Source organism: Panulirus ornatus, chromosome 16 (genome assembly GCF_036320965.1).
Source record: "Panulirus ornatus isolate Po-2019 chromosome 16, ASM3632096v1, whole genome shotgun sequence".
Taxonomy (NCBI): Eukaryota; Metazoa; Arthropoda; class Malacostraca; order Decapoda; family Palinuridae; genus Panulirus; species Panulirus ornatus.
The window spans coordinates 7,823,129-7,835,312 of NC_092239.1; the positions used below are offsets into that span (position 1 = coordinate 7,823,129).

Genomic DNA, 12,184 nt, shown 5'->3' on the forward strand with positions numbered 1-12,184 from the left:
TATTTTACTACGAATGATAAGTTTTCTTTTATAAGATATGGTACTGGCGTTTCCTCAGTTCCAATACTCCAAGTCGACATGACATCACGGCCGCCTGGTGGAGCAAGCATCATGGCGGCCCCCACTGACGACAACATGGTGAAGATGGCAAAATACCACCGGAGTGGAGGAAATTGAAGTGGAAGAGACAGAAACGAAAACATTATCGGACGACAACATGGTGAAGATGGAAAATACCACCGGAGTGGAGGAAATTGAAGTGGAAGAGACAGAAACGGAAACATTAACGGACGACAACATGAAGATGGAAAATACCAACGAAGTGGAGGAAATTAGAGTGAGAAAGAGAAGAAAGAAAACATTAATGCCCTCTAGATCCAGTATCAACGAGATAAGGAACAAATTCATCAGGAATAAGGCATTCAGAAATCAGAAACACGAAATACGAAAGGTATGTTACTGTGGTTCAAAGTTATTCTCTTAGACATATTTTAGAGTGTAATATGATCCGGTATTTGGTTCACGCTCCAATTAAGGGCATTTAAGTTGAAAGGAAAGTATGTCACAACATTTTTGTTAAATGTAATACAAGGAGAGTATCCTGTTGTAACCTCAGTGTTTTTTCATGGTAACATGTTAGAATTATATTAGAAGGCGAGCTTCATCTATAAGGAAAACGAGTAAAGAGTAATCTGGGTCTGTTTTCAAACCAGTTTTATTTCTTAAACTGATTCAATCTCTCCTACCCGCCACATGGGCCATTGCGTAAAGGTTAGAATAGAATAAAGAGTAGAATAGACTCGACGATGAATGCACGTGTTCTGGCTCTCACGTTTTGATGGAAGTAATCCTGATGAATTACTCTCTGTGGAATTTCAATATAGTTTGAGTTTTTACTTTAGGAATTTCTAGTCCAAGCACGGGCTTCCTTGGCGTTTCTGACCGTTAGTCTCCATGGGTTCGAATTTTGGGCGCGGGAGTCGGCCTACACCCAGTTCAGGTGTTTATCCTTCCCTAGGGACAGATCGCAAAGTGGGTATTTTATCTAAGCTGGGGATATATATATATATATATATATATATATATATATATATATATATACTCTAAACTCATATAGGAAAGAGATGGGGCATCATGATTGCATACCTCACTTATGCAGAAATGGTAATTATAAGTTGAAATCCACATTTGTGGGCAGGGCCTTAAATCAGAGGAAAATTGTGGGATAACACCACCTATTCCAGGTCGTTAGAATCTAAGGAATCAGTTTGCGTTGACTTTAAATCAAAATCTGTCGATAGAATTGAAGGGGATATATATATTATATATATATATATATGATATATAGTTCCAAGCACCATGTGTAGTCCTTCATAATAGCAAAGGTAAGAAACGGATTTGAAAAAATACAAAATGAAGCCCTAAGAATCATACTTGGTTGTGCAAAGACCACTAAAGTACTCAACATGCAGACAGAACTTGACATTCCGAGCTTTGAAGACAGAATACGTGAAATCAATCTTATGCTAGGACTGAAACTACATGATGATTCAGATGGTCTTGTCTCTAAAGAATTGTTAAACCATATATGTCATAGCATAAGTGAATCTAAATGGATCCAAATAAGTGCCAGTCACATGACTGTTTGAAGTACATAATTTTTATAATATTAGGAAGTAGCATCTTTGCCTGTCTTCCCAGCAGATAATTCCCTTTACTGCAGTACCTACCTAACCACCAATGAATCTAATTACTTATACTCTTTACTTTGAACTCCTCACCAAAATCAGTGCATTTGTATATGTACAGAAACTCCATACTGAAAATTACATAGACCCTAGGAGGGTAGGTAGTTTTGCCTTTGTGATCCAGCCCAATGGTAATAGAGAAAATTGTTTGAATAAACAATTGGACTTCAACCCTACAAACTGAATTGTCTGCCATGCTTATCACTTGAGCTGGTAGAAATCACTGCCACAGACATTTCAATTATTTTTGATTCTGTATTTTCACTACTTGCTTTTAACACCCTGAGAATAGAATGTAACATGTTGATCTCTGAAGGCAGTGACAAATATTCAGACTTTATTGCTCAAGGGATTCAGATCAAATTGTTATGGATTCCCTCTCATATAGGCCTCCATGAACATGACAGAGCTGATGCTTAGCCAAACTTGCACTTTGTAAAGATGATGTTGACAATAATATTGGGTTTCCAGAGAGACTTTTCTGAAGCTTGAAGACACGTTCAGATAAGCACAAGAAGAAACATTTTCCATCATAGTGAAATGTGTAAAGTGAAACATGTATATGGAGAAAGTAATAAGATCAGCAGAGCATAGTACTTTGTGAAAAATAATTTAGAAACACATTGAGGGAGGAAAGCTTCTAGAAGCTGGAAGAAGTCTTTATCAAGGGTTTAAGGCTTGTGAACAAGTAGGAAGAGGGGAGAGTGTATGGTTCCAAGTAAAGGTTAGTCTATGGCAGGGGTGTATGATGTCACTATGGTGGTTCAGTTTGTTTTGGATAGTGTAGTGAGGGAGGCAAATGCAAGAGTCTTGGAGATGGGGCAAGTTTACAATCTGTTGGGAACGCGAGTAGGTTGTTCAATAATGATACATCACTTCTGGCAGATTCGAGTGAGAAACTGCAGAAGTTGGCACCTGAGTTTGGAAGAATGCATGTGAAAGAAGGTTGAGAGATAATATGAATAAACACAAATGTTTTTAGGTTCAGCATGGTAGAGGACAAGTTAGTTGAGGTGTGAGTTTGAATGGAGCAAAATTGAAGGCAGTGAAGTGTTTCAGATACCTGGCAGTGGACATGGCAGCTAATGGAACCATGGAAGTTGAGCAGAGTCATAGGGTGGGGGAAAGGGCGAAGGTTCTGGGAGCACTGAAGAATGTGTGGAAGGAGAGAGGAAGGTAAAAATGTGTGTGTTTGAAGAAATAGTAATCCCAACTATGTTACATGGATGCAAGGCAGAGGATATAGATTAGGTTGTGCAGAAGTTGGTTATGTTGGAAATGACATGATTGAGGACAGTATGTGGTGTGAGGAGGGGTTTGATCAAGTAAGTAACAAAAGGGTAAGAGAGAGGTGTGCTAATAAAGAGAGTGGTTGAGAGAGCAGAAGAGGGTGTGCTAAAATGGTTTGGACATATGGAGAGAATGAGTTAGAAAAGGTTGACGAAGTGGACATGTGTCTCAAAAGTGGTGAGAACAAGGAGAATGGGGAGACCAAATTAAAGATGGAAGATTTTGAGCAGTCGGGGCCTGAATTTGGAGGAGGATGAAAGGAGTGCATGGATAGAATGAGTTGGAATGGTGCAGTTTACTGGGGTCAGTGTGCTCATTGGACTGAACCAGGGCATGTGAAGTGTCTGGGGTAAACCATGGAAAGGTCTGGTGTGGATAGGGAGATGTAGAGATCACATGTGACAGCTAGAGAATGGATGTGAGCAGATGTGGCCTTTCTTCACCTGTTCCTGGCACTACCTTGCTGACACAGGAAACGTGATCAAGTATGAGAAAGAAAAATTATTGTTGAATGATTATGGGACAACGACTGATTGTTTTATTTTTTATTTAACTTTAGTGCATACATAGATTCAAGAAAAATCAGAGCAAATTAACAAACAAGTGAAATGATAATTGTCAAACCAAACAATGGTCTTGGCTGACATTCGTTTTTAGATATGACTTATTAGTGATGATGATATGATTGGTAGGTTTACCAATGATTTATTCAGTTTGTGTTAATACAGTATGTACCATATGGATTGATCATTAGTTGGCTATGCTTATCCAGTATTGGTATTTATTTATTTATATACTGCATCATTTCTCTTTCAGTTGAGAGCTGAAGAATCAAAGGCCAAGAAGAAAGGTGTAAAGGTTGAAAATGACACTCCAAGGAAAAAGCCTCACACCATCGAGTCTTTGCGTGAGAAAGATGAGACCATGTTATATGAAGGTGATGAGGAATTAGAACAAGAGGAAGCAACAGATACATATGCTTCATATTTTAACAAGTCTTATGTCCCAAAGATTTTGGTGACTTGCAGTGATAATCCACATTCAGTGAGTCATTATTATTTATATTTATTTAAACTGAAGGGATAGTATGTTTTATTTTCAGTTACCATGGCCATACAGACTCCATAACTAGTGAACTCCAGCACTGCTTTGTAGTGCCTCACCCTTAACAGGCCATTGACAGAGGGCAGCTCTAGTGCAGTGTATAGAGAGGCCCTACTTAATGTCCCTACTGACTACTACTATCTAATACTCCTTCCTACTGATTCCACTTTTGCATGAATTAGTCAAGAACCTACTAAAGAGAACTGTGAAGAAATTATATAGATGAATACAATTTCCCATATCATTCCCTGAGTGTAAGATAAATCTTATGAACAGTAGAGCAGTTGGGACCCTGAAAAAGGCTCGGTAATGGTTTTCCATATATTTTTCTGATTATATAATCATTTGTATGTGCATGAGGTAGGAACTTGGTGAAGAGAATGTTCTGCTTAGAAAAGTTCATTGATGAAAACAGTTTATTGTATCATTCATATCAATGTTTCAAACAGAAAGGCAGTAGAAAACTAACTCTCTACATGTGTGTTACCAATTTTTCCTTTATTTTAGTGCATGGATTAGTCAAGAACCTACTAAAGTGAATTTTTCTATTTGCCCTATGCAGTTATCTAGGGTACCTGAGCTTTGTTGATATATCTGCATGCTGGTTAGAGTTAGGGTTGACACCTTAACATTAATATACGCTTCTCGTCAGTAAAGGAAGCACAAGATCCTTCAGACAAGGGGAAAAGATTGCTTACATTTGTTTTGAGATTTGTGTGCATCAGGTGCCTGCAGCTTTTGCAAGAATTATCCCAAGAGGGTTAACAGCATTCAGAAGTTCAATGGGGACCATTTAGTACAAACTTGCCAGATAGCTTTCTGTTAACTTTATCATATGTCTTTCCTAGTTCATAGCTGATGTAAACACTGTTCTCTGTTTCTCTGAAACTTTTTTAAATGCAAAAATCTTGTCTACCCAAGATTCCCCCCCCCCCCCCCCCCCATCTGATTGTAACCTTAGTACTATATACTATATATTGAATTTATTATGTCAGGGGATGTGCTCACCTAAAACCTAAATTTTTCAGAAAACTATTGCTTTTGTCCGTGAGCTGTGCCGTCTGATTCCTGAAGCCGAAGCAAGTTGGAGAAAAAGGACTAGTATTAAGAAATTGATCAAAGGAGCTACAGAGAATGGTTTCACTGATGTTTTAGTTGTCAATGAGGACAAAAGAGTACCAAGTAAGAGTCTTGACATATTTCATCTTAGTCTGTATTATGCAGAACCAGGCGTTGTAGCCTCTTTTTTTTCTTGTGAGTTCTGTAGATAGAGCAAAGTTTATATGTATTTTTTCCTTGAGTTGTTTTTCATATATAAGTTTACTGACCTCTTGGGATAAACTTATCTACATGTCTTGGCACTGTGGTTTATGGGTCGTACTTTTTAGAGACACTAAGAACACAAAAAATACTGATGTGACATACACAGACATTGCAAAGGCCTTTGATTAATGTGATTTTGTAGTTTACAAAACATGTAAGATGGGAATATCAGTAATATAGGAAGATGGACATGGAACTTTTTAGGTAACAGATCACAACACACTTTCAGTTACACTCTTTCCTGTGGCTACAAAAAAACACTGGTCCTATGAACTGTACTTGCACTTCTTCAGTTTCTCTCATTTACATATCTTATATCCACCCAAATACAAGCCACAATTTCATACCATCCTTTGAAAGTTATACCTAAGTATGGACATTTCATCAGCAGATGATATTAAGGAATTACAGTAAAAACAGACAGAAACCAAGTTTTTTGTAGAGCTGCTAAAATTAGTTTGCTTCTTGCATGGAAAAAGTTGCAACGACTCCAGTGTTGGGAAAGTTTAAAAAAAAAAAAAAGTAGTGCAGCATGATCAGAAGATTGGTTGCCACATTGTCAAAATATGTATAATATCTACCAGGTAAGAGGTCAGTCCCACGTAGGTTCGAATCCTTGGCATGGTAGTTAGTATGAACCTAATTGTTCATCCTTCCTCTAGGACTGGTTTATGAATTGGCTTAGGCTAGAATGGTGACTGGAAACCCTCCCCTCCTCATTATAGTTAAGTTTCTAAGAATTGAAATTTAAGAAAGAGCTAGGTCAGGCTGGGATGTCTAAAGAATGGAGATATAAGTAGTATGTTAGTGGAGAGTACCTTGGATGTTCTAGCTCTAAAGTGAACCAGAGCTTAAAGGAGAAGGAAGAATGGTTTGGGAATGTCTTTTGGGTAAAGTCAGGTGTTAGTATGGAAGCAAGAACTAAGAAAGGGGTAGCACTTCTGCCTAAGGAGGAGTTATGGAAATGTGTGAAACAGTTACAGAAGTGATCCCTGGATTGATGTGGGTAAAAATGAGAGTGAATTACGAGAGGTGGACGAGAAAGGAAGCAGATGAATGAGTGTGCCAGCAATTTTTATGTGGCAGTTAAAGGTGTAAATGGGGGGCATGGAGTACCCATTGTTGAGAATGAAATAACAAATGGATTTTAGCTTTAGTGATTTGTGTTCTTTAGGCATTGATATTCTTAACTGACATCTGTTCTATCTGTATACCATGAATTCATGAACTGAATTGTCGTCATGCAGTTTTATAGATGGAGTGAAGTAAAGCTTGAAATTAAAATTTTAGTTCTGTCAGTTTGTTCAGTTTATATGAAATTTCTTGCACTGAATTGAAGGATTTTTGTTGCTCATTCATTTTCTTTTTTTTTTTTTTCTTTTTTTTTTTCAGATGGCCTTCTAGTTGTCCACTTACCAGAGGGACCCACAGCACTTTTCAGATTAAGTAATCCCAAAATATGTAAAGAAGTCCATAGAAACTTCAGAGAAATTACACCGCATAGGTAAGATAGTATCTGTGAACATTTAGTGTAATTAGATATAATAAAGAAGTGGCGTATCAGTGTGATCTTTAAAATCTGTATTATTTTTTTTGGAAGGTCTTAGATGAGACAAAGATGGAGATTGAAAGATAAAGTGAAAGAGGCTTTTCATTATCAGGCTTGAACATTCTGGTTGGTTAGTGGCATGCATAGGATAGGATTAATTGGAGTGATGTGGTGTGTAGGATGTGGTGTGCCAAGAATGGCCTGAACCAGGACATATGAAGCTATCATAGTAAACTATGGAACAGTCAGCTTTCTCTGTGGGTGGGAGGCTATGATTTCAGTGCATTTTAGGTGACATGTATTGAATGATTATGTGCGACATCAGATTCCATTTGTGTTGTGATGTCATTAAGACAGGAGATGAAGTTTGCTTTGGAAAACAATGAAAAGTTTTTTGTTTTTTTATTATAATTTATGTTTATATACATTACGTATCAGTAGCATATAGAACCAGAATACTCTGCAGAAAAGTCTGTATATATAGTCTGAAAAGCTTTTGATCTCATGAAATTTGAACTGGAGATTTTTTACCTACTTCTTCCATGTTTTATTAGAATATTTCGTTCCCCTCTTGATTTCTTAACTTCAGTGGAAAAATCCATTCATTTGTGTATGATGACAAGGTTTCATTTGTCACTTCTTGTCCACTCTTTTTGTCGATTCTTAATCTGTGGCATATATCTTTCTTTCAACAGACCTGAGATAATTCTAAATAACTTCAGAACTCGACTGGGACGAGTAGTGGCTCGCATGCTAGGAGCATTGTTCCATTATGATCCGGAGTTTAAAGGGCGCAGAGTGTGTACATTCCATAATCAGAGAGATTATATATTCTTCCGGCATCACCGGTAAGTTTTTTGAGAACTTTACCTTTGTTCTTGCCTCATGTTTATGACATCAAAATCACAAATGTTAGCCTTTTATATTTTGAAAGAAGAAGAATCCTTATAGAGCTCATGACACTTTGACAAGTTGGGTATACAGTTCGAAACCTCCACTACATCTTACTCATACTTACAGTTGCCATCTAATTCAAACACGCACACACATACTCATATGAGCTGCTGTGGTGTAGTGGTTTGTGTCACTGACTATCGTGCATGCATGAGCTGCCTAGGCTCAAGCCTGCATAGGTTCAAATCCAGGTTGCGGCTGCAAGTCCACAGTCCATCCAGCTGTTCATCCTCCACTAGGGGATGGCACGTGTTCAAATAGTTTGGATATATGGAGAGAATGAGTGAGGAAAGACTGGCAAAGGGATATATGTGTCAGAGGTGGAGGGCACAGAGAAGTGGGAGACCAAACTGGAGGTGGAAGGATGGAGTGAAAAAGATTTTGAGTGATTGGGGCTTGAACATAATGGAAAGTGAAAGGCGTGCAAGGAATAGAGTGAATTGGAATGATGTGGTATACCGAGGTCGATTTGCTGCCAGTGGATTGAACCAGGGCATGTGAAGCGGGGTAAACCATGGAAAGCTCTGTAGGCCCTGGATGTGGATAGGGAGCTGTATTTTTGGTGCATTACTCATCACAGCTAGAGACCGAGTGTGAACGAATGTAGCCATTTTTTGTCTGTTTATCCTGGCACTACCTCACTGAAGGGGTAGCGATGCTGTTTCCTGTGAAGAGAGGTAGCACCAGGAATGAATAAAGGCAAGCAAGTATAAATATGTACATGTGTATATATGTATATGTCTGTGTATGTACATATTGATATGTATTATTTATTTATTTTATTTTGCTTTGTCGCTGTCTCCCGCGTTAGCGAGGTAGCGCAAGGAAACAGACGAAAGAATGGCCCAACCCACCCACATACACATGTATATACACACACGTCCACACACGCAAATATACATACCTATACATCTCATTGTACACATATATATACACACAGACATATACATGTATACACATGTACATAATTCATACTGTCTGCCTTTATTTGTTCCCATCACCACCTCGCCACACATGGAATAACAACCCCTCCCCCCTCATGTGTGCGAGGTAGCGCTAGGAAAAGACAACAAAGGCCCCATTCGTTCACACTCATTCTCTAGCTGTCATGTAATAACGCACCGAAACCACAGCTCCCTTTCCACATCCAGGCCCCACACAACTTTCCATGGTTTACCCCAGACGCTTCACATGCCCTGGTTCAATCCATTGACAGCATGTCGACCCCGATATAACACATTTTTCCAATTCACTCTATTCCTTGCACACCTTTCACCCTCCTGCATGTTCAGGCCCCGATCACTTAAAATCTTTTTCACTCCATCTTTCCACCTCCAATTTGGCCTCCCACTTCTCGTTCCCTCCACCTCTGACACATATATCCTCTTGGTCAATCTTTCCTCACTCATTCTCTCCATGTGACCAAACCATTTCAAAACACCCTCTTCTGCTATCTCAACCACACTCTTTTTATTTCCACACATCTCTCTTACCCTTACATTACTTACTTGATCAAACCACCTCACACCACATATTGTCCTCGAACATCTCATTTCCAGCACATCCACCCTCCTGCGTACAACTCTATCCATAGCCCACGCCTTGCAACCATACAACATTGTTGGAACCACTATTCCTTCAAACATACCCATTTTTGCTTTCCGAGAAAATGTTCTTGACTTCCAAACGTTCTTCAAGGCTCCCAGAATTTTTGCCCCCTCCCCCACCCTGTCATTCACTTCTGCTTCCATGGTTCCATCCGCTGCCAGGTCCACTCCCAGATATCTAAAACACTTTACTTCCTCCAGTTTTTCTCCATTCAAACTTACCTACCAATTGACTTGACCTTCAACCCTACTGTACCTAATAACCTTGCTCTTATTCACATTTACTCTTAACTTTCTTCTTTCACACACTTTACCAAACTCAGTCACCAGCTTCTGCAGTTTCTCATATGAATCAGCCACCAGCGCTGTATATATATGTGTGTGTGTCTGTGCCTGTGAGTGGATGGGCCATTCTTCGTCTGTATCCAGGCACTACCTCGCTGACATGAGAAACAGCGATTAAGTATAATAAAAAGAACAGAATATATGTTACTGCATGCATATTAGTGTATATGATTTAATGGGTCTTTGTTTCCTGGTGCTACCTCGCAGTGCAGGAAACAGTGATCAGGTATGATATATAAAATAAGCAAAGACAGTAATCACCTACCCAGTATCTTGCACTCAGCCCATAAAGACAAATACATAACAGTACTGCACTTTTTGACCTGTGGTCTTACCTTTTGGATGTGAGTAGTTTCCTGAGAGGTGCAGGATCCCCAAAGAAGAGTGTCCTGGGGCAGGAAGGGAAGGTAAGGTAATAATTTTTTTTCATAGTTGTTCGTTTCCTGCGTTAGCAAAGTGGTGCCAGAAACAGACAAAGAATGGCCTCATTCTTTCATATCCATGTCATGTATGATACACTAATATCAGTGTCCGTAAACACTTCTAGGCCCCATAGACCTTTCTGTGTTCCCCCTTGACTGCTTGATATGCCCAAGTTATTTCTTAAGATACAGTAATTTCAGGTATTATGGAAGTTTTGAAATTTAGCTTAATGATCATTTCATATTTTACCTAGTTTTATATCTTATCCTTTCTCTTTTTGAGTAGGTACGAAATTTAGCTTAATGATCATTTCATATTTTACCTAGTTTTATATCTTATCCTTTCCCTTTTTGACTAGGTACGAATTTAAGAACACTCAGAAAGTCAGACTGCGGGAGTTGGGACCAAGATTCACATTGCGTTTAGAGTGGTTACAGCAAGGGGCTTTCGAAGGAGATTATGAATGGGCTCTCAAGAGACATGATATGGAAACATCTAGAAGACGATTTTTCTTGTAATATATTTAGTTATGCATACTGATTATCATGTAGTTACTAAATAAAAAGATTTGAAGATTTTTATATATATGTGAAATTCATTGTTTTATTATGTACTTGTATCATTTATAGGTCAGGACCTTCAAATATTTGCTCATGTTGCAGGTAAATATGTAGGAATTGTACCTCAAGTAAAATAAAAGATAATCATCAACCTATTGTATTCCAATTTTCACCTCTACAAAGAAGCTATTTTTGTTGTTGACCTCTTTTCAAGTTAGCCTGTAAAGAAGTAATACTTAAGATGCTTGTTAGGTAGACTATAATCCCAGTTTGAACTTGAGAAAGTTTTTCAACCATATTAGTTTGTTGGAGGTAACATAGGCATTTTGAAATGGAAGAGAACTTGGGTATTACCTTTTTTTTTAGGCAAAAGATATTCGAATCTGTTGACTCCAAGAATTCCTTCCTGAAATTAGGGACAAATTTCTAGTAACTGAGATCAAACAGAAAATATTTGAAAAAGTAGAATTAGTACTATGTTCTCTGGACTGTAGATTTTACAGTAAAGAAAACGAAGTAATTTGATTGAATAAGATAAATCAAACAGATAGTATGTTTGAGGAAAGGAACCTGGATGTTTTGCCTCCGACTGAAATGAAGCTCAAGGGTAAAGGGGAAGAGTGGTTTAGGAATGTCTTGGGAGTAAAGTCGGGGGTTGTTCAGAGGACAAGAGCAAAGGAAGTAGGAGCACTACTCCTGAAGCAGGAGCTGTGGGAGTATGTGATACAGTGTAAGAAAGAAAACTAGATTGATATGGGTAAAACTTAAAGTGGATGGAGAGAAATGGGTGCTTATGCACCTAGTCATGAGAAGAAAGAACATGAGAGGCAACTGGACCACACCTCACAGGTTCACAGCCTACCACACTGGGAGGACCAGGCTTGGTTGTATCAGACAACTGAACCAATCCTCATGGTTCACGTAATCTTACTCAACCATGTACATTCGTACATACGAGCCACACCGGGTAATCAACCCTTTCCCTTGACACAGCACACTATCGGAACCATTAGGCAAGTCCACAATAAGCAATTTTAAGTTGTACAGACAGTTTGGGGCAGACTGTGAATTGTGTGCATGGGTACATATGTATGTGTCTGTGTATGTATATATATGTGTACATTGAGATGTATAGGTATGTATATTTGCGTGTGTGGACGTGTGTGTGTATACATTGTGCGGGGGGGGGGGGCATTTCTTTCGTCTGTTTCCTTGCGCTACCTCGCAAACGCGGGAGACAGCGACAAAGCAAAATAAAAATAAATATATATATATATATGT

General features: G+C 38.6%; 1 protein-coding gene across 1 annotated transcript; it reads left to right on the forward strand.

Annotated features, from left to right (window-relative positions):
• Positions 1-67: 67 nt before the first annotated feature.
• On the forward strand, positions 68-11,054 carry LOC139754108 (probable ribosome production factor 1). Its single transcript, XM_071671193.1, has 6 exons — positions 68-451; positions 3,855-4,082; positions 5,171-5,324; positions 6,858-6,969; positions 7,710-7,862; positions 10,702-11,054. The coding sequence occupies exons 1-6, from the start codon at positions 218-220 to the stop codon at positions 10,859-10,861; spliced, it is 1,041 nt and encodes a 346-aa protein (XP_071527294.1). The 5' UTR covers positions 68-217; the 3' UTR covers positions 10,862-11,054.
• Positions 11,055-12,184: the final 1,130 nt, after the last annotated feature.

What these genes read in the sequence shown, in the direction of transcription:
- LOC139754108 (XM_071671193.1), top strand. Translation starts at nt 218, where the DNA reads ATGGTGAAGATGGAAAATACCACCGGAGTGGAGGAAATTGAAGTGGAA. An exon ending in AGAAACACGAAATACGAAAG is followed by an intron (nt 452 to 3,854) that starts GTATGTTACTGT and finishes TTTCTCTTTCAG; the next exon opens with TTGAGAGCTGAAGAATCAAA. An exon ending in TGAGGACAAAAGAGTACCAA is followed by an intron (nt 5,325 to 6,857) that starts GTAAGAGTCTTG and finishes TTTTTTTTTCAG; the next exon opens with ATGGCCTTCTAGTTGTCCAC.